The 27,925-nt window shown below is 43.2% G+C and overlaps 1 protein-coding gene across 3 annotated transcripts in view; it reads left to right on the forward strand.

Annotated features, from left to right (window-relative positions):
• espnla (espin like a) overlaps positions 1-27,925 on the forward strand; it is a 38,839-nt gene that overhangs the window by 3,550 nt on the left and 7,364 nt on the right. For 2 of the 3 annotated variants that reach the window (XM_070545885.1, XM_070545884.1), the window contains 6 exons: positions 3,324-3,510; positions 3,580-3,762; positions 3,859-3,990; positions 25,806-25,958; positions 26,050-26,188; positions 26,280-26,452. In XM_070545885.1, the coding sequence (XP_070401986.1) occupies positions 3,324-3,510; positions 3,580-3,762; positions 3,859-3,990; positions 25,806-25,958; positions 26,050-26,188; positions 26,280-26,452 (967 nt within the window). The remainder of the gene's footprint in view (positions 1-3,323; positions 3,511-3,579; positions 3,763-3,858; positions 3,991-25,805; positions 25,959-26,049; positions 26,189-26,279; positions 26,453-27,925) is intronic. The other variant, XM_070545886.1, reaches the window with a different exon arrangement.

A 27,925-nucleotide genomic window follows, 5' to 3' on the forward strand; every position in this document is an offset into this window, starting at 1 on the left:
TTCTCCAACTGTGAACTTTTGATAAATTATAAAGAAGAATGAATGAATGAATGAATGAATGAATGATCATTCAGCATGGTGGAAAGAGATCAGCATCTGTTATGATTGAGCAGGAAGAGTGAACCTGCAGCATGGCTCGGTTTCACCTTCTGACGACCTCAGCGGCCGATACCCCGAACTGACGAAGGACAGGTACGGCCACTGGTGCCGGGCAACAGAAGAGTGACGGCTCTCCTTGAGCCAGCAGGGTCTTAGATAAACACGCACCAACAGTTCAGCATTAAATGCTTCCTGTAGATTCACCTGAAGCATCACAGACCGTCTCAGCTGGTTGCTGACCAGTAAAAACACTGGAAACCAGTGCTGTGCGGTCCACTTCACGCCTTTTAGGTTTTGATCACCTGCTACCGTCAGGTGGTAATGCTGTTGCCTGTCCGTGTGTTAACGTCTCATGAACGACTGGACAGATTTGAACCCTGTGACTCCAAGTGTATGATATGCAAATATTAAAACCACTTCTGATGATGATGACGACGAAGATGACGATGATGAGGAGGATGATGACCACGACGACGACGTGGTGATGATGAGGAGGAGGATGATGGTGACAAAGATGACGACGATGATGATGAGGAGGAAGATGATGACAACGACGATGCCAATGATGATGATGATGGTGACAAAGATGACGACGATGATGATGAGGAGGAAGATGATGACCATGACGACTACAACAATAATGACGATGATGTCGACGACGTGGTGGTGATGATGATGATGAGGAGGATGATGACTATGAGGATGATGACCACGACGACGACGTGGTGATGATGATGAGGAGGATGATGGTGACAAAGATGACGATGATGAGGAGGAGGAGGATGATGACAACAATGACGACGTGGTGATGATGATGAGGAGGATGATGGTGACAAAGATGACGATGATGAGGAGGAGGAGGATGATGACAACAATGACGACGTGGTGATGATGATGAGGAGGAGGATAATGACCACGACGACGCCAATGATGATGATGATGATGACAAAGATGACGATGATGATGAAGAGGAGAATGATGACCACGACGACGATGTGGTGGTAATGATGATGAGGTAGATGATGACCACGACGACGACAACAATAATGACGATGATGTCGACGACGTGGTGGTGATGATGATGAGGAGGATGATGACAACGACGATGCCAATGATGATGACAAAGATGACGATGACGATGATGATGAGGAGGATGATGACCACGACGACGACGTGGTGGTAATGATGATGAGGAAGATGATGACCACGACGACGACAACGATAATGACGATGATGTCGACGACGTGGTGATGATGATGATTGGCCAGACTGTCCTTGTAAAAGAGATTTTCTTATTTCAAAGGATTTTCTGCATGAACAGATAAAAGAATAAATAAATAGATAATCGGTGAATGAATGAATGAATGAATGAATGAATGAATAGCAAAAAACTATCAAAGAATTATGAAAAAATAAAAATAGGAAAACTAATCAAAACTAATAACCTTCACTAGTCAGTTTGCTCAGGAGCAGGAAGAAGCCAATTTCTGTTTGAAGCCCACACTCAGTTGACCCTCTAGCATCAGCACCATAATAAATATTCATATATGTAACAGTTGCTGTTTAACAGGATTAGTACTTTCCTCAAAGACCCGCTGTATTGAAGGTCGTGTGTGTCCCTCTCCAGTGGAAGATCTAGGTCTGCAAGGGGCATGTTACACTGTTGGGTATTTTATTGTTGTTGTGTTGTTATATAATTACATAATAAAATAATAATTGTTGAATTTTTTTATATTGCCATTAGCCAGCAGGCAAATCAGCAAAAAGGAAATTCCAGTCAAGTTTAAGTGGTTGATGGATCTTTCAACTTTTACTCATCCAGTCTCTGCTGATTCACTTTTGGATTCAACCCCATTTACCCGGCTGCCTCAGCTCATTTACAATAACAAATACAAAAAATTGTGATAACTTTTTTGGCTTTTATTTTATTTAAAGCAAAATTGAAACGGTTGTGTTAGTAGCTGAAAGTCGTTTACGTCACATACTATAAGAACTACACATCAGCCAAGATCTCTGCCTAAAACCGGTCGACCCTGTCTGTTAACACGAGACGTATTTTAGTGAAACTCACCACTGCAAGATCCAACCTGTTGACCTCATCATCAAGGAAAAGCAATGAAACATTTAATCATATGCACTTTTTGATTTGGGTCAATAAGGACTTTACAGGGATTAAAGGGATAATTTGCAATTTTTTCATACATTTTAAATCAATTTCTTGAGCCAGTGTGAGTTCAAATGACCCTTTACAGTGTTAATGAAAGGCCACCCAGCCCATATCGCCCCATATGGCCATAATACCGCAACTTTAGAGGTCCCAGTCCAACCTGTTGGACTTGCTTGACATACCTGACGCTGCAGTCTGCTTCAAGCATGTTTCCTACATGTTTTAGATCATGAACGCAGCTGATTTGTTTGATTTAGTGATTAATCCCTCCTGTAGACACTAAGAAAGGCTGGGGAGACAGTTCAGCTGTTAGATTAAGGTGTTATAAAGATGAACGCACAGCGAGGAGATAAGTTTAGCTTTTAGATAAGTTCTACTAAATGGACACTAGGGGGTGCTAAAAGCAAGCCAATACTACCCAGTCTCACTTTATTGTGAATTAACAATAGCATAAAATAAATGATAATACAACGTAATAATGTTCAGCCTTTTCTTCAAACTACTCCACATTCTTATTACTATTTTTCTCTTGTTAAGTTAATTTAATGCTTCAATGGGACTTAAGATGTGCTCTACCTCCATTCTTTCGTTCTTTTTTTAAACACAGAAACCGTTTTGTTTACCTGTTTGTAGCTACAGGTAAAAGAACGAAAGAATGGATTTAGAAAGACACAGCAAGAACACACCTAAGATGTGCTCTACCTGCTGGTTGACCAGACAGCCAAAGGGTTAACTCTGAGAACTGGCCCCTTTCAAGAGGCACCACTGCTAATCAACGTCAGCTGACACAAAAATGTCCATAATTCCTTAGAATGTACAGATGTTGAGCTAAGCATTAGTGCAGATTTAGCTTAAAGTCATTCTCGTCACCTCCTCTGTATGATGTGTCACATGATCAGAGGACATCCTTGATCGATCATTTGAATCCATAATTATTTTTCTTTCTCCAGTCGTTGTCTCCAGCTGAACTTTAGCTCCACATCAGCACTGACGGCATGTTTCAGGTGTTAATCGTGCTAACTGAGCCATCCTTGTTGTTTATGGGTGTTGACTGCAGGTGTGTGAACCACCAGACCAGATTTGGTGTGACCCCCTTGTACCTGGCCTGCCAGGAGGGGCACCTGCATGTTGTAGAATATCTTGTGAAAGACTGCGGAGCTGATGCCCACCTGCGATCCCACGATGGCATGACCTGCCTGCATGCTGCTGCACACATGGGCCATGACGCTGTGGTGGAGTGGCTGGTGGGTAGACACACAGACCCATGTTTTGTCCGGAGAGTTGTTTTGATCTGTTTGTTAACCCCCAAGTAGATGACCTGCACAGATGTGGGCTCGTCCTGCCAGGACAGAGAGGGAGCCACTGCGCTTCACTTTGCTGCCAGCAGGGGACACTATTGCATCTTGGAGAAGCTGCTTCGTATGGGTTCAAAGGTCATCAAAGATTACTGGGGAGGGACCCCTCTACATGATGCTGCAGAGAACGGGGAGATGGAGGTTAGACCCATCTCTGTTCTTTTGTTTTCATGTCATAAACACAATTTTACTTTTTGCTTCCTTAGTTGACCTTGATTGTCCCATTTGCTCTCCCAGTGCTGTAAAGTGCTGTTGGCCAGTGGGGCAAACCCTACAGATCAAGACATTGATGGGTTCACTGCAGCAGACTTAGCAGAGTACAACGGACACTCTGAATGTGCCAGATATCTCCGTGCCGTAGAAAAGCATGTAAGTCTGAGCTGGATCACGTTTCGTTGTGCACACGCTCCTGCTTTATGTCTTCTCTGGGAGTCTCTGGCCAGCTGTTCGCCTTGACATTAGCATCAGAGCTTGAATGGGGAGTGCGGTCAACAGCAAACATCTGGAAGGTTTTGAAACCTTGATGAATCATTTTGTTAATTAGTTGCATGTATTTTATTCAGGTCAAGCCTGTCGTTCTCCCGAGCTCTTCTCCTCCAGTCGGTTTGATTACACTGCTCTCAGTCTAAGAGCTCTGAGAGAATAGAGCATGGAGGTTGTTGTGTTTAATAAGTGACTACAGGCCATGGTGGCTTACCTTCCTCCTTCTCAGTTTGCCACAGAGGACTGGCAGAGGAGATTAGTTCATTTGTTTGAAAAGCATGACACTCCTTGACGTGATGAATATTTTAATGATGCCATTTTGGCACGAGATGAGTGTTGGTTTTTCTTTCACAACTAATACTTTGATGTAGAGTATCACTAGTGACTATGTCAAAGTGTTTGCTTTGTTGGTTTGGTTTTAAATGAGAAACATAAAACCGGAGGAGCCTGTCGGGACCTCTGTGTTGGCACGCGTGTCCACCCTTGAAGCCTCACAGCTGTCCACTTGTAGCTGTTTTCTTCCCATCACACTTCAGTGACCTATGATGCAGGCTAAACACAGATGAACTCAGAGTAACCACAGCTGCCGGCCAATAGGAACCATGAATAAATCAGCAGAGAAGGGTCGCACTCACACACCAAGAGGCTGATGATGGGGAAGCAGTGAGGCGTGGTTGCCGAGCTCCCCTTCAGCGATGATCCACTCTCAACAATGGGAGCTAATTAGTGTGGGGGCCGCTACGGCGACGGGTGCTGCTGACGCTACTTCTAGCTAAGGCGGTATTGGTTACCTCTCTCCTGCGGCTCAGATGGATGGCCCAGGGGCTGAGCCCGACACGGGATCCACAGGCTCATGTTTCAGCGTTTTCACCGTTCTGATGCCTGGAACCAGCAACCCAATCTGCCCAAAGACCAGGAGAGCAGGATGTCATCAGCTTCAAACACGCTTTAATTTGTGCATGTAGCTGTTTTTTTCCAGTCACCTGGACGTGTTATGACCGCCACCTCCGGGGACTGTGTAACGTTGGTAGCAGACAGAAGGGCGTATCTTGTTTCTTGGCAGTGTGCGGCACGAAGTTGATACAAAAGCTTGATGTGAACAAAAAAGTCATCTTGACTGTGAATCTAAAACAACAGCAAGTTGATTTAAATCCTCAGAACATTCGAGGAAGAGACTTAGTCAGATGGTGCTGAACTTGAGCTGTATCAGAAGATAGAGGACGCTCCTTAGGTACAATTACGCCGATGAGTAATTTTTGCAAAATGCTGCCTTAGTGTACGGGTCAAACCAGGTCCAACATCATTAAATAACATTTCTGAGCCGTGACCAGATTGGTTGGAGTGACCCATAGACTGCACATATAATGGACGAACCATCTGTCATGTTACCCGTAGGTTACTGAAGAGCTGAACTGAAGCCCATTGGGAAGTTTCTATCACTGCCATCTTGGCCACGACGTGGCTCATCACTCCTGGAAAATTAAAAAATGGACAAAGTGTGCTTAGAGGGTGGGGTGGGTGTGGGGGTTGGGGGGGGCATCAAACTCCGAGCCAGTATAGCTATGAGCTAACAGAGCTAACTCAGAGCATATCAACTCACTGCGCTACTCTGTGTCTGTGGTCTCCATCAGAGACGCAGACAGAGCAGGGCAGCTAGCTGCCGCTGGTACAGCAGCAGTAGGGAGGGATACGGTACGGAGTTTTGCTACCCAGCCCTACCAACCCATTGTCCACCATACAGCATTATTGACTACGTTTACATGCAGCCAATGTCCGGGTTATGATCGGGTTAAGGTCGGTATTCGGGTTTCTGAGCTGATCAGAATAACCCGTTTACAAGCATAAATAGAAAGAGTTACCCCTAACTTGCATAACCCGATTTAAATGCGGACGTTGGAGTAGCGTCAGGACGTATGGACTACGTCCAGACGCAATTTGCGTCATTTCCGGTTCTTCTTGTTCCGGTATCCGTGAAAACAACAACATGTTTCCCAGTTCGGAAGAGATGGCGACCGCGTTTGTTTGCGCTTTAGTTTCCTCGTCACTCCAAAAGTGTGGTGCTGTGCCGCGACTCGCCATGTTGCTCCCAACCTGTTGTTTACTTCCGGTGTTCTGGTGCATACAAGACGTCTCGCTACTCAAAAGACCAAGATTCCTTGCGAACAGAGCATGTGCAGAACACACGCTTTGATGGGGATATCCCGATATGCGTTTACACGACCAAACATTCGGGTTAGAAAAGGGTTACCCCAGGTGTAGTAACCGGGTTTTTAAAAACCCGGTTATGAGCATATCCGGGTTTTTGGCGGTGTTTACATGGACCTGCGGAACCGGGTTATTGTGAATATTTGGGTTTTAAAAGGGTTACTCGCTGCATGTAAACGCACTCGTTGTCATGATGATACAGTGGACCTATTAAACCTAAAATGTTTTTGTATCAGGCTGTAAACAGGTTTATTTCTGCAGAATTTGGCGTTTTTAACATGGAAGTCGTTGGACACTGGATAATAGAAGAACTGGGATTTTTGTCATTTTCACGTTTTCTTATCTTTGGCAGCTGGAATTTCTCCTTTTTAGTGATCACAGAGATCTGTTCATGCATGCTGAAAGTTAAGCCTTGTTTATGCTTATCCGTTTGCGTCAGTACGGAGACACGCAACTTTATTATCTGTCATAGTGAGGGCCCTCCAGCAGGCTCGCAAGGACGGATGAAGTCCAATGAGATGGAAAGCGCAAGCTCGTGATTGGCCGACCCAACAACCTAAGATTATTTCCGACTTGACGCCATTTCCTTTCAAAATGATCAACATCGCTGGTCTCGGCCTCGACACTGGTAGTTCTCAGAATCTATCGGTCAGCAGGAAGAACGTCTGGCTGAAGAAGTCCAGAAATGTGAGCATTCATAGAACTTCTCTCTGAAGGTCTGTAAAGACGCCCAATTTCATTTTTACTTCCGGAATGAGATCGCAAAAAATTTGGAAACGGAGGTGAGAGATTGCATGAGGAGATGGAGGGAAATGCGGGACAGATTTGTGAGGGTGAAAAAGGAGACCTTGAAGAGCAGTATTATTATATTCTGCTCTCGTGGTTGCAGCCTCACATTAAACATAGAGCAACCTCCTCAAATTTCGAGGTAACTAGATTAGCAATGCTATGTTCGTACTGCCTTTGTGCCTCTGGGCTAGCTAACATAACATAATATTCAATAAGCTGCACTTCTACTGAAAAGCTTTCAACAAAATCATGCTTCTATAATATTTCAGTCACCTAAACCGATTGCTATAATTAAAATCAGTTTCTTAGCAGTGTATGTAAAATATGCCAAAGAGCTAACAACTAAATGCCTTTGTACATCACGCCTCACAGGAGGAGGCCTCAACTGGATCCGCTGAGCTTCCAGCCTCTCCAGAACCCTCACAGGATCCGGCTGCCTCTTCAGCCATGGCTTCCTCTTCTGCGTCTTGTTGATCTGCAGCTTCATGTTCTTCTCGCTCAGCCTCCACAGAGCGAGATTCGTATTTTATAGAGCCCCTAGCAGCAGATAACAGGCTCAACTGCACCAGCACACTGCTGTCTTCTATTAGAAAGTGGCAGCGGCCGCAGCAGCAGCTCGATGGGATGTTCCGATCATGTTTTTTTTCTTTTTGCTCCCAATCTGATTCTGAGTCATTTGAATTTGAGTGTCTGCCGAGAGCGAGTTCCGATCCGATACATTTCAGGTCTTCCTTTAAGTTTCATTTTCACTTGTTTAGGAAGTAACCTGATTAAAAACGTGTGTCTATTGTCAAATATTCAAAAGTAGCAGGGTTGCTCTTATTTCAAGGTGTTTACTTCCTCAATATGCAGCAATATGCATGTTCCTGTGATAGCGCAGGCATGCGGAACCTCGGCTGGCAGGCTAAAGGTTGGTTTATGTTTGACGCGTCCTCGAGGTCCGCACGGCTCCGCGCGGAAAAGTTGCTTCATTTTAACAACCACGCCCCTCCACCGCGCCTCTGCACGGCCCAGAATTTCCGCAACGCGCACCTCGGAAGATTTCTAACCACGCGGACGGACGGACGCGGAAAAACATGGCGGACCGGCAAGAACTAGTATGGCAGAGGTTCGTAAATACAGATATTTGTATGATTCAGCTCTCAGAGATCACCGTGATCAACATGTTGTTAATAATTCTTGGAGAGAAATAGCTCGCACTGTTGGAAAAGACGAGGACGCTGTTAAAAATGCTGAAATGCCATGTTGTAAACAGTAATTTCTACTTCTACTATGGTGTAGTGTTGGATGCATGCCGTAGAGCTCCATGCTGCCCCCTACAGTTTGGGAGAATATTGGCTCACCGCAGAGACGAGCCGCACGAACCATAAACGCTTCGAGTTGTGAAGCGCGTTCCATCCGCGAGCCGCATCACCAAGCGGAAAGTGAATGCGTCAAGCATAAACCAACACTAACTTTGCCCTCCATAACACCCATAGTTAGCCTACCGCACAGCTCGGGTGCTGCAGGAAACTTAACCAGACGTTTTATGTACTGTTGGTAATTTACTCTGACACATCTGCAGCATCATAACACTTATGTTAGGACGCCATTTATTGACTTCAGCTCGGCTTGCAACACCATCATTCCAGACAAGCTGATAGTGAAACTCAATAACCTGGGACTCTCTGCTTCAATGTGCCTCTGGATTAGAGACTTTCTCACTAATCGGCCTCAGGTGGTGAGAATAGGAGACCAAACATCATCCACCATAATTCTAAACACAGGCACACCACAGGGCTGTGTGCTCAGTCCAGCTCTCTTCACATTAATTACCCAAGACTGCACAGTCCTCCACCCCTCAAACATGGTTTTGAAGTTTGCAGATGACACCACCATAGTGGGTCTCATAACAAACAACGATGAGACCCTCTACAAAGAGGAGATACAGCTCCTCACTCAGTGGTGTTCTTTGAACAACCTGGTGCTCAACACCAGTAAGACCAAGGACGTCATAGTGGACCTCAGGAGGTCCAACAGGACAGAGCAACCACCTCTACTCATCTAGCTAGTAAAGCGTGTAGACAACATCAAATTCCTGGGCATCCACATCACCTCAGATCTAGCGTGGTCACCGAGCACTTCCTTTCTGGTACAAGGAAACTGAAGGGAGCCGGTCTCTCCCCCCAACTGCTAAAGAACTTCTACAGATCCATGACTGAGAGCATTCCATCACTCAGTATGACGGTGTGGTATGGAAGCTGTACCGTCCAGAACAAAAAAGACCTGGCCAGGGTGGTGAAAACTGCTCAGTGGATCGTGGGTAGCCCACTACCAGATCTGGACTCAATATATACCATCCGACTACAAAGGAAGGCTAACCGTATCGCTGCTGTTCCCTTCCATCCAGGTCACAAACTGTTAATGCCGCTACCATCCAGGAAATGGAACAGGAACATCAAGGCCACAACCACCAGGCTGAGGAACAGCTTCTTCCCTAGAGCTGTTAAAGCCATCTGCACCCCCCCCCCCCTTCCCCCATGATCCTCCACCCACCTTTGACCCTGCAGACACCTACACTGCCAACCAATGACCCGTGAGACTATTAGACTTTTAATGATGGGTTGGTTGTAATTTACAGTGATTCTGTTGTTTCATGCTGCTATTGTCCTGCTCGCACTTGAACCTTCTATGTGCAACAAGTAGTGCAATAATATCAATCAACATGTCTATCAGTACGATCAGAATGTCAGTCAGCGTAACATTTATCTTCTATATCTTTTAAATCATTTAGCTTTTTTACTCATTCTACTAGTGTGTGTATGGCGCCCTAAAGGGATGGTTATGTGTTGTTCTTTTTTTACTCTTCATGTTTTTAACGTTCTATTTGTAGTCTGAGTGCCCTTTAAGCTGAGAGCTACCAACCAAATCTTGTTATGTGTATGCATAATGACAGTAAAGAATTCAATTCAATTTCTCTTTGCGTATTAGTGCTCTGTAGGCTGGCTCTGCATTTTTGTTGAGTTCGCTGTGAACTGGGACTGTTAGTGGCATTCTGGGAATTAATGGAGACCGGTGATTTGCTTTGTTGACGCCCGAAGGGAAAAGCCGAATGTGAAAGTGGTCTGTGCAGTATGCACACATTACAAGTGGCTGTTGCTCTGCCTTCGCTGTCCGGTTTTAAATGCCACATAGCTGAAAACATTTTAGCTCTCCTGAGGAGACGCGTTAGCTCTGCGTTAGCCCTGCGTTAGCCTGCTTGCTAACAGATGCATCTTGGTGTCTGAATCCCTGCCTGCTGTAAATTGTGTGACATTATTTTGTTGTTTTTGAACAAGAAGCAAATAATATTGATGTAGAGGAAGTAGTTGAAATTAAACTACGCCTTTGTTATTCCATTAGAAAATCTTGATCTTGGGAGGAATTTAAAAGGTCCTGTTGGTTGTTTTAAAAGGTTAAATCTGATCTTTTTCTCTTGATCTTTTTAAAATCATGTGATCGGATCAGAGCATGCGTACTGAAAGTGATGACAAACCGAGCAAGCTCCTCCTGAAGTGACAGTTGCAGTCAGTCGAACAGACGATGTGTGCTGTTCTTCACGTTTTTCAAAAATTTCATGGAATTTCAATCAAGCTGTTGTTTCAGCTAAAAAGAAAAACATAATATAAAGAACAACCTTATCAAAAACTAATAGAAACTTTTACAATGAATATTTGTAACAATTTGAACGGTTTTCCTATTTCCATGACCCTCACACAAACAGAAAAAACTGGGCACAAAGACACCCCCTCCTCTCACGTGGTTGGGGTCTGGCAAAGCGCTGCAGAGACCCCCCACCCCCACCCCAGTAGTGTTGTCAAAAAATCGATACCTAGATATAAATCGATGCTAAAAGTGGTATCTAAATTAGATATTCCATCCCTGTGGTATCGATATTATGGACTATTATACACAGCCTTCTTCAAGTACACCGACACGCACGACAGCCAGATGCCGTAAAGCAGCCTCCGTCTCCCAGACAAACAGAAGAAGAAGACGCCGCATGGCTACATAGCAATTTCCCATGCGAGTTGTCTCCGATCCAAGTTTTGTCTGCCAAATAAATAAACAAAAACATAAACAGCGAATTTGGGAGGCGCTTCACAGCCCAACTTAATTAGCATACCAAGTCCGACACGTAGTTGTATATTCACGCGTATGTGCTTAAAGGAAACTCCCGTTTATTGCAACCCGGACTTAATTTCTAGCATGCAGTACGTTTGTTTACTCACGCTGACAACTTTGGTGCTACTTGGATTCCCCGGGGTATTTAGATCCATCGGCGAATCGCCATCAGTGTATATCCATATAACGGGTGCGGACGGGCACCCATGGTGCAGCCTCGAAATAAGACATTATCTGCACCAAAACATCTCAATGTCAAAAGGTTTTGTTAGGAATCATTAACGTGATTCCCCTGTTCGTTTGGAGCGGGTCTGGGCTTTCTAGACGTAAACAGACTAGCCGCGGCTAATCTAACCGGCGCTTTTAATGACGTCACTGCCGTGCGCCAGTCTGTTTTTATTAAGATTACCGGTAGATGTACCTTTGTCCTACTGTGGAGAAACTCGTTTTCTCCCTTTATTGACCAACAGAGTTGTTCAAAAGTACAGAACAAAACATATGGCATTACATCTTATGACAAAAATGCACCTTAAACAGAGTTTAAGCAGCAAAATATCACTCTGCAAATAGTGTATGTATAGTGAGACAATTCATGATTTAAAGTGTTAACTTTCACCAGTTTTTGTATGCACGTTTTAAAAAATACCGATACTTGAAAGGTTTAAGCACTTTATACACTTAATTATTAACATTTAATGTTTGCAATATAAATTGAGGAATGTTATTTTTTTGAATAAACTTGTTCAATAAATTGGTGTTTTTAAATAGTATCGAAATCGAGTATCGACCCCCCCCCCCCCCCCAGTATCGAATCGAGTTTTAAATTTTAGTATCGTGACAACCCTACACCCCAGAGCACGCTACCACACCCTTGACACCAGAGGCTAAATGGACCGAGATGGACTCGGAAAGGTGGAGCAGAAAAGGAGAGCTTGAAAAAGAAGAAAGTTCTGGCCACAGATGCATGTCCTGTGTGTGATCGTGTCAGGAGAACTGGTGGGGTTTTGGGGCCAGCTGAATTATCACACAGCATGCAGTGCTGGGTGCATGGGGTGGGTTTGGGAGGGAGAAACAGTGTCTGTCAGGAACTGATCATGCTGATCAGGTGCTAATTCCCAACTTATCAGACTCTTATCTTTTATTGACAGCGAGCAGTGCTTTGGGCTGGCACCAGTACCACCGACACTTCTAATTATAACCTTTCAGCATACCAGCACTTTAGGGTACAGTGCGTACCAGTAACATTTCCAGGTAGTCATTAATCAAAATCTCAGAGATTTCAGAAAAAAAATATCTGTTTGTCCTCAAACATCAGTCATCCACAATCTGGCATGGCGCGCCGCGCGTCACCATCAGTTTAGGCAGAGGAGAGAGAAAAAATGTGTTCCAACACCGTGCTGAAATACGGATTGTGAACAAACACAAGAAATAAAATGTCAAAAGAGGAGTGTGCTTCACTTGAATGGGTATGATGCTGGAAAATAACAACTATGTGGTCATAAACATCCAGCTGCTGCTGAACATGAGAAGAGGACAATTCTGACTGGATGTGGACTGGAGATTAGATTTTACAGCAGCCCTGATGATCATTTGCGACATTTTTTATTAAATACGTAAATTTTCACCTCAGGCTTGTATTGTCTTTGGTTCATAGCCGTTCAATACATGTTATTTTTGGTGTATATATAAATACTATCCATATTGACCTGAGTCTATCTGTCGAGAGAGAGAGAGAGAGAGAGAGAGAGAGAGAGAGAGAGAGAGAGAGAGAGAGAGAGAGAGAGAGAGAGAGAGAGAGAGAGAGAGAGAGAGAGAGAGAGAGAGAGAGAGAGAGAGAGAGAGAGAGAGAGAGAGAGAGAGAGAGAGAGAGAGAGAGAGAGAGAGAGATGTAACATATTATAAACATAAAATTAATTGTTGTAGTAGTGTTTACAAAAGTTTTTTTACACCAAAACAATCTGCTTGTATGATGGATTTCTGGTCACAACAGGGTAAATGCTGAAGATAGACGTGAACCCTAGCTCTCCTTGTTAGCTTCATCTCAAAACCGAGGCTCATCTATGGCAGGAGGACACTTGAGTGATCTGGCTGTCATAAGTTCAGCTCTGCTCAGAAGCAGCACCATCAGATGACCTCACTGATGAGTTTGCATCCAGGAGAAGGAGATGTGTGCATCTGCAAAAGGCTCCTGCCATTATTGACCGAGGTTGTTCATTTAATCTGTGCCTACTAAGTTGTAAACTTAAATGCACCAATGATGCAGGCATTTAGCAATGGGGGTGGTTGTTAATTTTAACAAGCTCCTTCAAGAGGTTTTGCTGTATTGACTTCAAACATATATAGGATGAGCTTAAGGCAAGTGTGATCAAACGAGGGAGACTTGACCTCCAACTTGACTTCTCACCAGGAAACATGAAACTGTTTTAACTCGCATTAATGGTGTGGACCGCACCAAATTCTGTTTAATCAGAGTCTGTTCTCCAATTTAATCTTCCCTCACCTTAGCTCCGCCAACTGCAAAAGAAAGCAGCTTGTTTTATACGTGGCCTGCCTTTTAGGACCTTCTTGATCATATCATCTTCTGACTGCATCACACTGTATAACAAGCTGGAATTGCTGGTATAAATGTACCACTGTTTGTGGAAATGGCACATATGCTACATGCACAGTCAGCATGAAATGAATACACTCAGTCATTTTGGTTGGGTTAGGGTTAGTTATGATTGGGGTCAGGGTCGTCAGAAAACCTGGACAAATTGCCCGTTCAGGACTGGGACACAAAGAGACAAATGGCCGGTCAGTCACACACTCACTCACACCAAGGGACAATTTAATGTGGCCTTTTAACTTAAAGACAAAAAAGTTCACTAATTTTTTCTACACATCTGCATCCACCGATCTGAACCAGTGGTTCGTTCATGACGTTAGCAATGCTACTGCACCGGTAGCTTCAGTGTGCTCAGGATACCTGCAGTGTATCTTTCCTTACGTGTCTCTCGTTGGTATCAAATACGGTTGCTTAGTTTACTTGCTATGTCTTCCTTTATTTGGAGACACAATGAACGCATCATTGGTGTCTTTCAGCATTTGTTATTAGGCAAACCAGGTGGTTTGCAGCTGCAGTTAGAAAATCAAAGCATTGTTGGACATATTAACCCACGATCTTCCTCTCTTAACTCACCAAAATAAAATAAACTTCCTGCAAACTACCAACTGCTGACTGTTGACAATTTGAACACATGGAGTCTGTGACACTGTCTCTGCAGCAGCAGCACATTCTTTCAAGCATTTTCATTTAAGAGAATTCCTTCCTAAAGGAACAGCCTGTGTTTGGAATGTTACTTTTGTAGTGTAATGAGATTGGGGGGTTTCATTATGACAAGAAGTAAAAAAAGTAATTAGTCATAGTCACTAAATGCTTCCAAAAAGTAACAGAGCCAGTCACTAAGTACAAGATTATAAAAGTAACTAATTATTTAACTTTTTTCATTAAAAATATGCAACTTCATTCATCATTTACAATTAATTACTGCAATACTAAAATATTAATCATAATAATTAACAATTGACAATTAACAATTAATTAATCACACATAATAATTAAAATAAATGGGCACCTAACAGGAGTAACTACAAAACAGAAAACATTACACAAATCTAAATTATTAGTATTTCACTGTGTGATATGAAACAAGACCCCAATCAAATAAAAATTATATTTGCAAATACAAAACAGTTGCAAAGGGTTCCTGAGCCTTTAAATGGTCTCTCAGTCTAAGATGAATTACTGAACTAAGTAGACTTTTGCAATACATTCAACTGAAAAGTCACCAACCTTTGTGAAGCTACTTAATGATTATTGAGCCATATTAAGGTTCCTAGGTTGATTTTGTCATGCGCACAATACTGACCATTGACCTAAAGTAGATTGAATTTAACTAAACATCATGTCTAATTAGCACATGTTAACAATGTTGTTGTCGTTGTCGTCGTCTTCCTCCGCTTATCCGGGTCCGGGTCGTGGGGGCAGCATCCTAACTAGGGAGCGCCAGACCGTCCTCTCCCCGGCCACCTCCACCAGCTCCTCCAGCAGGACCCCAAGGCGTTCCCGGACCAGATTGGAGATGTAACCTCCAACGTGTTCTGGGTCGACCCGGGGGCCTCCTGCCGGCAGGACATTCCCGAAACATCTCCCCAGGGAGGCATCCAGGAGGCATCCTGATCAGATGCCTAAACCACCTCAACTGGTTCCTTTCGATCCGGAGGAGCAGCGGTTCTACTCCGAGTCCCTCCCGAATGTCCGAGCTCCTCACCCTATCTCTAAGGCTGAGCCCGGCCACCCTACGGAGGAAACTCATTTTGGCCGCTTGTATCCGTGATCTCGTTCTTTCGGTCATTACCCAAAGCTCATGACCATAGGTGAGGATTGGGACGTAGATCGACCGGTAAATCGAGAGCCTGGCTTTCTGGCTCAGCTCCCCCTTCACCACGACAGATCGGCTCAGTGTCCGCATCACTGCAGATGCTGAACCAATCCGCCTATCGATCTCCCGATCCCTCCTACCCTCACTTGTGAACAAGACCCCGAGATACTTAAACTCCTCCACTTGAGGTAGGACCTCTCTCCCGACCCGGAGTTGGCAAGCCACCCTTTTCCGGTCGAGAACCATGGTCTCAGATTTGGAGCTGCCGATCCTCATCCCATCCGCTTCACACTCGGCCGCGATTCTACCCAGCAAGAGCTGAAGGTCAGAGCTGGATGAAGCTAGGAGGACCACATCATCCGCAAAAAGCAGAGACAAGATTCTCCTGGCACCAAACTCGACACACTCCACACCACGGCTGCGCCTAGAAATTCTGCCCATAAAGGTAATGAACAGAACCGGTGACAAAGGGCAGCCCTGGCAGAGTCCAACCCTCACTGGGAACAGGTCCGACTTACTACCGGCTATGCGGACCAAACTTGCGCTCCTCTGGTAAAGGGACTGAATGGCCCTTAGCAGAAAGCCATCCACCCCATACTCCTGGATCGTCCCCCACAGGGTGTCCTTGGGGACACGGTCATAAGCCTTCTCCAAATCCACAAAGCACATGTGGATTGGTTGGGCAAACCCATGCCCCCTCCGTCACCCTTGCAAGGGTGTAGAGCTGGTCCACAGTTCCACGGCCAGGACGAAAACCACATTGCTCCTTCTCAATCTGAGATTCAACAATTCCAGTACCTTGGAGTAGACCTTTCCAGGGAGGCTGAGGAGTGTGATCCTCCTATAGTTAGAACACACCCTCAGGTCATCCTTCTTAAAGATGGGGACCACCACCCCGGTCTGCCACTCCCTAGGAACTGCCCCCGATGACCACGCAATGTTGTAGAGACGTGTCAACCACGACAGCCCTACAACATCCATAGCCTTGAGATACCCAGGACGAACCTCATCCGCCCCCGGGGCTCCGATGCTGTGTAGTTTTTTGACTACCTCAGCAACTTCTGCCCCCGAGATTGGACAGTCCATCCCCAGGTCTCCAGGCTCTGGTTCCTCCTCGGAATGCGCGTAGGCTGGATTGAGGAGCTCCTCAAAGTATTCCTTCCACCGTCCGACTATAGCCCCAGTTGACGTCAGCAGCTCCCCATCCCCACTGTAAACAGTGTGAGCGAGTTGCTGCCTTCCTCTCCTGAGACGCCGGACAGTTTGCCAGAACCTCTTTGGAGCCGATCGATAGTCTTTCTCCATGGCCTCACCAAACTCCTCCCACGCGCGAGATTTTGCCTCGGCAACTGCCACTGCTGCACCCCGCTTGGCTATCCGGTTCCTGTCTGCTGCCTCCGGAGACCCACAGACCAGCCACACCCTGTAGGCCTCCTTCTTCAGCCTAACGGCTCCCTGAACCTCTGGTGTCCACCAGCGGGTATGGGGGTTGCCACCACGACTGGCACCGGCCATCTTGCAACCACAGCTAGCAACAGCCGCCTCAACAATTGATATATATATATATATATATATATATATATATATATATATATATATATATATATATATATATATATATATATACAGTATATATATATATATTGATTTAATCTTTATCTCCATATCTCCCCCTCAATCTCCACCATGCTCTCATTGCTTGTCAGCTTGTGTTTTACCAAAGCAAACTACAAAGGGCTTAGAGCCTATCCTTGACACACTAGCACCTCCACCTTGATCTCCTCTGTCACTCCTGCAGCACACCTCACTGTTGTCTCCTAGCTTTCATACATGTTCTGCACTGCTCTAACATACTTCTCCACCACTCCAGACCTCCCCATGCACCACAGCTCCTTTCAACACTGTTGTACTTTTTCTCTATATCTACAAAGATGTTCATCCCTCTGACCTTCTCTGTTCTTCTCAATCAGCATCCAGCAAAGGTAGTATCTGTAGTACACTTACTTGGCTTCAAACCTTTCTGCTGCTCACATATGTTCACTTATGGCCTAACCCTAGCTTTCACCACTCTTTCCAAGAGCTTCATTGTATGACTCATTGGCTGTCTTCTTCTGCTGCCATGTTTTAGTCACATAAAGTGTGATCTAAAAAAATAGCAGCAGAAAATAATTGTGCTATTTTTATAACAGGCCTGGGGCACCAGGTTGGTGACCCCATTCAATTTTTTTTGTTTCACTTGTATGTATAATTGGGTGTTATTACTATACCAGTTTTATTTCTAAAGCAAATAGCCAAAGTTCCAATAATGATACCTGCAGAGCTGCATGCAGAGTCTTATGTCCATTTATGTTGTATTAATTAGTGTGGAAAGTGCGCAGGCGCAAAGCCATAATTGTTGCAGAGCATTGGTAACCAATTAGTAAATAGCCAGCTAGTTGATGTGATTTTACAGCTGCTGGGTACAAAGCATGAGGTACAGTCTGCCAACGGTCAAACTGGCACTTATGTGTTGGCTGCCCTTGGGTATATACATACATGGTAGCACCGTGTCAAGGTGGCATCGCATCAGCAATGACCCTAGAAAAAATTCGTTGCTGTTCATCCATCAGTAGAAAGTTGTGCTACGTGTATATTGTTGGGTCTCTCTTTATTTAAATACAGTTGAGCAGCATCAACAGCTACATCTTTTTAAAAATGAGTTGGTACTCTCCGCTAAAAATATCAGTGCAGGATGGATTTGTTGGAGGGAACTTTGACCTAGAGGGATATGAAGTGAACTTTGTTAACAGAAAGAATAAGACTGGACGGGGAGTTGCTGTACATGTGGACCAAACTTTAAATTACCATGTGGTAGAAAATATGACAACTGCAATTGACAACTTATTGGAATGTTTAACAATAGAAATTTGTAAAGAAAACCAGAAAAACATTTTAGTCAGTTGTATCGACCAGGGATGTGTATTGTTGAAATTCTGGCGATACGATACATATCACGATACAGGGGAGACGATACGATATATCACGATATATTGCGATACATTCAGTCAGACATTACTAGCAATTTTTTTTACTGAATTTATTGTAATAATGTTCAATAAACAGTCCAAACTGATACGTAACATGTTTAACATGAGGTATCTGAACCATGATGGAGGGATTTACAGTTCAATGGTGGAAACAAAACCCGTTGCACACTGCTGCCAACTAGCGGGTGGCGATTGAATTGCACAAAACGAAAAGAAAATACACAAATGTTTGTATGTAAATTCTTTCAAAAATTAGATACACAGCTTTTGAATGTCGATGTAATAATCGCAGGGAAAAAAATCACGATATATTGCCACATAATATTTTCGATACACGGCTTTTGAATATCGATATAATATTGCTGGGGAAAAATATCACGATATATTGCCATATCGATATTTTCTTACATCCCTAGTATCGACAGAGCACCAGGATCTGACATTCAGCAGTTCAATAAGTGGATTGAAGGAACATAATCAGGAACCAATCAGAAAGTTCTTTTCATTTGTGGCGATTTTAACATCGACCTGTTCAATCCTAGTAAACATAAACTTACAAACGAATTTACCAATATAATGTACAGCCTAGGTTTACATCCGAGAATCACCAGACCAAGCAGAATTACATCCCATAGTGCCACTTTAATAGACATAATCTTTACTAACGATGTGGAAAACAACGCTACTAGTGGACTGCTGATTAATTATATCAGTGACCACCTACCAGTTTTTATTATTTATGACAGAAATTATAAGAGAATTCATTCATTTAGCAATCAGAAAATCAAGCAGATGAAAACAGAGGAAAACATAAATGCGTTAAAAATGATCCACTGCTTCAGAGCTGGGAAGAGGTATACAACTAAAGGGACATTGACAAGTCATATGAGTCATTTTTACAAACATTCAGGTCCCTGTATGACAAAAACTGTCCAGTAATTCAATTTAGTACATAACAAAAACAAGCAGGTCAGCCATGGATGACAAAGCGTTAATAAATTCATGTAAAAAGAAAAATACCCTGTACAGGGAATTTATAAAAAAAAGAACAAAAGTATCAGAAAATAAATATAAACATAAATTAACAAACATTCTAAGGCGGTGTAAAAAAGAATAATTTGGCAAGCAAGTGTATGATAATAGGAGCAATATAAGAGGAATGTGGAAAATATTAAATGGCATCATTAAAAATAATGCTAGACAAAACTATCCGCAATACTTTATTGAAAATGATATCGTACAGGACAACACTGAGGATGTGGCCAATAGCTTTAATAAATTCTTTATAAACATCGGACCAAAACTAGCAGAGACCATTCCAGAACCACAAACCTCTGAAAATTGGACCAATAATCTGATAGAGAGGAACTCTAAGTCCATGTTCATCACAGCAGTAGAGGAACGAGAAGTCATTGATATTATTCATAAATGTAGACATAAAACATCCGCAGACTGTCATGATTGAGATACGACCACTGTTAAAAGAGTGATCGAAGGAATATCTAAACCACTAACTTACATCTGCAACTTATCATTCCAGACCGGTAAGTTTCCTAACTTCATGAAAATAGTGAAAGTTCACAAACTACAGACCTGTTTCCTTACTTCCTCAATTTGCCAAGATACTAGAAAAACTGTTTACTTACTGCCTAGATAAATGTTTAGAAAAACATAAACTACTTACTAACAGTCAGTATGGATTTAGAGCAAATTGTTCAACATCACTGGCACTAATTGAAACACTAGAGGACATTACAAATGCTATAGATCAGAAAAAGTGTGCAGTAGGAGTATTCATAGATCTTTAAAAAAGCATTTGACACAATCAATCATAACATCCTACTAAATAAACTGGAACGCTATGGAATGAGGGGGGTGGCACTAGACTGGATCAGGAATTATTTGACTGACAGGAAGCAGTTTGTGAAGTTGGATGGAATCAACTCATCATGCTTGGACATTGTTTGTGGTGTTCCCCAGGGGTCAGTGCTTGGTCCAAAACTGTTCATTCTTTATATTAATGACATCTGCAAGGTGTCACAATCATTAAAGTAAATTTTATTTGCAGATGATACAAATATTTTCTGTTCTGGGGATAATTTCAAGGAACTCCTACATACGCTCAACTCAGGACTACAAAAAATAAAAAAAAATGGTTTGAATGGAATAAATTATCACTAAACTTGAATAAAACTAAAATCATGTTGTTTAGGAACAGCAGCCTAAATTTACAAGAACAAATCCAAATTGATGGTGTGAGAATTGAAATAGGGAAGGAGATCAGATTTCTTGGTGTAATAATAGACAATAGAATCAGCTGGAAAGCTCACATTAAACATATAAGCAATAAAATCTCAAGAAGCATCTCAATATTAAATAAAGTCAAACACATTCTGGACCAAAAGTCACTCCACATCCTATACTGTTCACTTATTTCCACATATTTAAGTGACTGTACAGAGGTTTGGGGAAACACCTATAAAGGTTCATTATCATCATTATCTGTGTTACAACAAAGGGCTCTAAGGATCATTCATAACACCGGTTACAGAGATCATACAAAGTCATTATTTTTAAAATCACAAATCTTAAAATTTCCCGTGATAGTTCAGTTTAAAACAGCACAGCTGATGTATGAAGTAAACAACAAACTACTTCCAGACAACAAGCTGTTTCATAAAAGGGAGGGGAGGCATCAGTTAAGAGGGGAGTTAAAATTCAAACATGCTCGAGTCCGAACAACATTCAAAACTTTCAGTGTGTGTGTGTGTGTGTGTGTGTGTGTGTGCGCGCGGTGTGAAACTGTGGAACAGGATGAGTGATGAATTGAAGCAATGACCAAACATGATGCTGTTTAAAAAAAGGCTTCAGCTCGTGAAGTTTACCAAATACAAGGAAGAAGATCCAAAAGTGTGTGTGCCTAAACACAAAATGTTTGTGTTTATGATATGATCTTGATAAACCACGTGCCATTTGTGTGAATATGTTGCAAAGTCATTAGCAAAAAACTACCAGATAACATTAAATAACTATTAGTTAGTTGATGTCGAGAAAGGGGTGGGATTAAATAAGCTGATGCTTCTTCCTACTCCCTTTTGAACATGTGAATAAAAACAACAGAAGGAGAAGTTACTTATATTGTGTGTATTATTACGTGTATGCACGCATGTTCAAATAAAGACAAAAGACAGAAATGCATTTGCTCTACTGTTAGCATTTGTTGCAAGCAATCAACTGAATGTTAAAGTTACAAATCACCTCTAATCACAGCTACTTGTGTTACCTCAGTAAAATACATCTTGCTATTCTATACACCATGAGATAATTGGATGAGTCAGAGATAATTAGAATAAGAGTGTATACTTGATGAATGAGCTTCTGTTTAATCTACCAAGGTGGAAGAATATCACCTGAGCACACGGGGATAAAATGTCTTCTTTTCCAGCTGCTCTGACACTTCTTCCGCTGATACTTCCCTTCGTGCTACAACACGGCCATTTGTTTGCCCATGCATTAGTGACATTACCAGCCACCCTATCCTTTCCCTTAATTATTAACGGCGTTCTCCAATCAGACTTTGTTGTTTATTGCCTGACGGCCCCTTGCCACTGGTGGAAATGCTGGCGATGGTTTTAAAGAAGTGGTTGGGGATCTTAAGGTAGCGTCACATCCCCAGCATGGGAGTGACCCCTCCGGATATCTGGCTGCACGAGTCAGTGTTTCGGTGATGCCAAGCGATGTCGGCTGGGAGAGCTGAGTAAGGTTAGTGAGCGGCAGGGTGATCGCGTTTTTCTTTTTTTCTATGTTCTTGCTTTATTCTCTACAAGCAGAAGGAAGTCACTGGTTAGGCAACGTCAGCGTTTTTGTGCATTGAAAGGAAAAGTGTGTCCGTCCGACCCAGGAGGCTCTACCTGGCAGATGTCTTGGCAGCATGACCTGTTTTCTGATCAGCCGTTGCCTCTTACGGGCAGGAATGACTAATGCCCTGGGCTCATGGCTGCACTCTGTTTTGTTATTGTTGACTTTCGCAAAGTAGGCTTTTGCTTTTCCTCATTTGAGTCCTTCGCTGCTATGATGTTTTGATCCAAAACTTATTACAATTTTCCTTTACAAGTTGAACTAATGAAATCCATTTATTTCTCATTTATTCTGACGTGACCGATGCAAAGAAAAATCCAAGTGTTGGCAAAAACATTGAGCCTGTCGGTTGTTAGCCTCGTCCACCTCTGTGGAGGAAACCTCGGAGTATTTTGCAATGCGAGTGGAAATGTATTTACACTATAGCGTTCTGTGTATAATGCACACCCGCTGTATACATTCCACATAGCAATTTATCACCAGGAAAAGGAATACTTCATGTTGAAGCAGATTGTTTTAATGATTGTTTCCAGAACTACGAGACGCGTATTTTAAGTACACGGTGCTCTGAAATGCTTCTGCTCTCCTGTGGTTCGACCCACGGGGACCAGAGATTACTGTTTCAGCGAGACAGCACTGAGTAGCTGTTTCTTAACTCTTGGCTGCTAATCTGTAGTGATCAGGGTCTTTGTAGTCTTCAGCACATGGAGCGTGGCTCTTAGCCAAAATGCAGCCTATCTGTATCTGCGTAGCAATTGTGATGGGGCTGCTGATGAAAACCAAATGTTTGCTGGTCAATAACTAATTAAACACACACAGACACACGCAAAAGTTCATCATCACGCTTCAGGACACTGAACTGTCACGAGAAGGGTCACGAGTCCACCCCTCCCCTTTCCCAGTTCTAATATTGTTTATCTGTTTATGGATTGCACAACTTCTGGGACATGTATTTCTCTGCCTGAGCACTGTCGCAGCATATTTCATGTTGCTCCACATCAAAGTGCTGTGTGTGAGGAAATGGCAGACCACCTCGTGGACATAAAGCACAACAGCATGCGGCAGAATATTGGGTCAGTCTTTGATGTTCTGGTTCCTAATAACGTCCTCGGAGAGCTGAATTTGATATGCACTCTGTGTGGAGCGCATTAAGACAATGCAGGTTCATTAAAGGGAGCCTAAATGTTTCCATACTTCCTGGATCCTTCCCGGTGTGAAGCGCTGCCTCTTATTTAAGCTCCCTTGCTATCTCTAGCACTTCTACTGTGTGTGTGTGTGTGTGTGTGTGTGTGGGGGGGGGGGGGTCAGTTTCTACAATTTATTTTCTTCTTGCTTTGATTAAAGGGTTTATCTTATTTTTAATGGGCATTAGAAAACCATCCTTCTATATTTGACCCAACACACATTTTCTATTTAATTTGGTCTAAAAAGAAAAAAAAATGTTCCCTGAGAGAAATAACCAGAAACTCTTCATTCTCCAAAGGGGGCCTGGTTGATATTTCTGAAGTCTTTCTGGTGGTTTTTCATTGTTTTTCTTTGGTGTTGTAGCTGTTTTACACTTGTTAACATGCAGTAGCTGTCAGTTTTATTTGACTTGTGAACCATTAAGATATAAAAACGCTCTTGAACTCAAGGAAGACACCATGGAGTTAAGTGCCCGCCCCGTTACTGGAGGGTTGCAGGTTCCCTCTTGCATTCATTGTGTCCTTGGGCAAGACACTTCACCCGCCTTGCCTGTTGGTGGTGGCCTGAGGGACTGGTGGTGCTTCCCAGGGAAGCTCTGCTACATTTTAGATCATCACTATCATCTGGTTATGTTGTAAATGATAAATGACCCGCACTTGTATAGCGCCTCTCAGAGTAAGGACTCCAAAGCGCTTTACACTACAGTGTATCATTCATCCATTCACACACACATTCACACACTGGTGGGGATGAGCTACGATGAAGCCACAGCTGCCCTGGCGCCACCGGTCCCTCCGACCACCACCGGCAGGCAACGTGGGTTAAGTGTCTTGCCCAAGGACACAACAGCAGAATTCTCTGTCCGGAGCCGGGATCTAACCTGCAACCTTCCGATTACTGGACAACCCGCTCAACCTGTTGAGCTACTGCCGCCCTAAAGCACTTTGAGGGGTTGTAGGAATCTAGAAGGTGCTGTATAAATACCTACATAATTACCATAAACGCAGAAATCTTACACAAGAACCGGTTTAAAACTGAAACTTCAAACACGTAGTTACAACCAGCCAGTCACTATTTCATGTGTTACGATCTCTTCAGTTGCAGCATTAAAAAGATGATAATTTAGCAACAAGAATGTGATTTTCAAGTAGGTAAAAACTTATATTTATTTTAAAAAAAACAAGACTTTAGACAAGTGGAAGAAAAGTTTCAGGACTGTGAAACTATAACCGTGTCCGATAAACGGTTTCTAAAATCTTATCTTTAATGAAAAATGAAAATACATTTAGAGCCGAAACCTGAGAGATGCTTCATGCTTCTAATCATCCTCTGAGCTCTTAATGAGTCACTTTGGTGCTACGTTAGGTTCCTGTTTCTTCATTAACACACGGACAATACAGAGAAAGGACATTTAATCACGTTACAACAAAAGCACACTGACAAGCAAACAAACAAAAAACAGTTATACTATTTTTAAAACAAGCAAGGAAGATTCAGTGAGTAAAGCAGCTACATTTGTTCAGACAACGTGTTAATGACTGAAGTGTTAAGGTGAAGTGGTCATGTTTGTAATCTTAGGGTTATTCTGAGAAGAACTCTGTTCTGGTTCTAGGGAGCGACATTTGAAGGGCAGCCCTAGAACGCAGAACATGATTTGCAAACACATAAGAGGAGTCAGATCAAAGAGAGACTTGAGAGTAAAGTCTGGCTCCTGGGAACGAAATGACTAAGATCACAGAACAGCACAGAGTCTCTGAGTGGTTCCTGTCATACAACCGCCAGATACCAAAATGATAACGTCCTAAAGATCAGTGTAAAGTAACAAGGGCTTCAAATGATCTGAGGTCTTGGTGAAATTGAGAAGAACAATTATGACGAGATATGAATAAAGCAACTGTGGGTCAGCATCGTCTCTAAAGACGTGCCTAACCCGTTGGAACGTGGCCAGAGAGATGAACAGCAGTCAATCCTTTTCTTTAGTTTTTTCTAACGGCACTTCTGAAAACCTGCATTTTTGTTGCTTTCCGAGATGTTTGCTGACCGACCTTCAAGGCGCACTTGATGTTTGCAGACATTGAGTGCAGATAAATCCATCAGAGTCATCACTCCAGTGGAGGAGGAGGAGGAGGAGGTGAAGCCAGCACTGTCGGTGCGACGCAGCAAAGAGGACTACTACGGGAGCCTGAGTAGGGGCTGCAGGGACTCACACATGGACAGTTTAAAGGTGAAAACCCAGTTTTGATCCAAATATGTTTTATCTTGATATCGATGCTGATTTAAAGGAACCTCGTTGTTGCACCTTTCGTTCAAATAAGCAACCTGAATGTGAGGAGCCGCCACAGGCCAGATACCCCCAGCCCCCTCCTGCACTTCCTCCACCCTCTGCTTCATCATCTACCCAGTCTGGGAGAACTGCGGTGGGCAGGATAGAGCAGATTCAATTGGCAGCATCTGGTGAGAGAAACTCTGCAGTTTATCTCCTTTATTAAAACTGTCACGGTCAGTGGTGTCCATCTAAACTGAAACGTTGACTTTTTAATTGCAGTTATTAAAGTTTTTAATCAGTCCAAGTCATCTGAGAGTGAGACAGCGGTGTCTGCTGAAAAAACTGTGTTTTGTGGTACAAACCTTCTGGCTGAGAGAAAGCTGCTTGGTGACCTGAAGTCCATCAAATCTCTGAGTGATTCAGGGATGTCGGGAGTCTTTACTGGACAAGCAGTGAGTTCACGCTTTCTTCCCATTCTTTATTCAACACTGTGCACAAATCTCAGGTCTCCTTCATTTCCTTGATGACATTCACCTGACAACATACAATGGGCTAAACCATCTCAAAAGCAAGAGAAGAAGTCCTTGAATTTCTATCCAAGGACAAATTCAACCTCAAAAGAACCCGGAACAACATCTAGAGAATCTGCAGACCTAGTTTTGGTAACTGTTAAAGTAGGAGTTCATCATCATGATGCTAACACTGTAACATGGTGGTGGTGGTGTGATGGTCTGGGGCTGTTTGCTGCTTCAGGACCTGGGGTCTCATTTATCAAACATGGCGTAGAATCCGTACTAAAACCGTACTTAAGCTGGGGGGGGGAGCACCCAGCGACCTCCCCATATCCCATCTTGGTTGGAGAGGTGTCTGATGGCAGTTTATTCTAGCTTCAGCTGGGAACATATAGATTACAGATTGTGGTCCTGATATTTGACACATTGTCTGATGCTCTTCCACATTCGTGCGCGGCATTAGAGCATGGTGGAGCTATTGGGGTAAACCGGCCATGCTAGCAGAGGCAGAGCTGGCCTAAATGGCGCCCTGTGCGAGATCCCCCTGTGACCCACCCCCCACCCCCACCCCACCCATCCACCCACCCACGCACACACGAAAAAACATTACACCTACAACTTTGTTTCAAATTGCGTGGAGTGTATATGTAACAATGTTTGCTAACTGAATACAACATCCAGCTCCTGGCCACCTTCTCACCACTTGTCAAAGTTCTACTGAAATAGACACACTTAACGCAACACGATGGCATCATCGACTTGTACAGTACAGATGTGCTGAAAGGCGAGAGTCTCAACTTTCAGCTAAAAAAAGACCGCTCTAGCTATTATAGTTTTTATTTTATGGCAGTTTACAGTTTAAACGGGATCATACTAGCAGGGCACCTCCAGCGGCCCGCTGCCGCTCCGTTTTTCATGGGGTAAATAATAGCTAATTTCCCGATTCCAAAAAGAAAGAATGGTCCTACCAGCTCGCCACTTCAATATGAAGAAGATCAGTTCAACATGGGGGAAAAAACCTGACCTGTAGGCCAGAGAAACGTTCATTAGCACATCAAGTTCTATTCAGTTTACCTGTAAACATATCACGAATGTACAACAGGTCAATTATTAATCATCTTGGCTACGTAGCTCAATCTATGCATTCCAGTAGCGTTTGCTACAAACAAATATAAAAACAACAATAAAGGAAAACAACTGTCTGACAGACAGCATAGCCGAATTCAAGGCAACACATAACAATAAGCATTCGATTGCTCTTGGTTTCAAGTTAAGCCCATTAAAGTGCTTAAGTAAATAAAAGTGTTTCAAAAACAGCATTTTTGAACCGGAGTTCTGCTCGCGGTGGGAAATCCGCCGAACAAGGTCATTTTTTATAGCAAAAACCATCGACTGGTCACTGACAAGTAAAAG

Source organism: Nothobranchius furzeri, chromosome 16, assembly GCF_043380555.1.
Source record: "Nothobranchius furzeri strain GRZ-AD chromosome 16, NfurGRZ-RIMD1, whole genome shotgun sequence".
In the NCBI taxonomy this organism is placed as follows: Eukaryota; Metazoa; Chordata; class Actinopteri; order Cyprinodontiformes; family Nothobranchiidae; genus Nothobranchius; species Nothobranchius furzeri.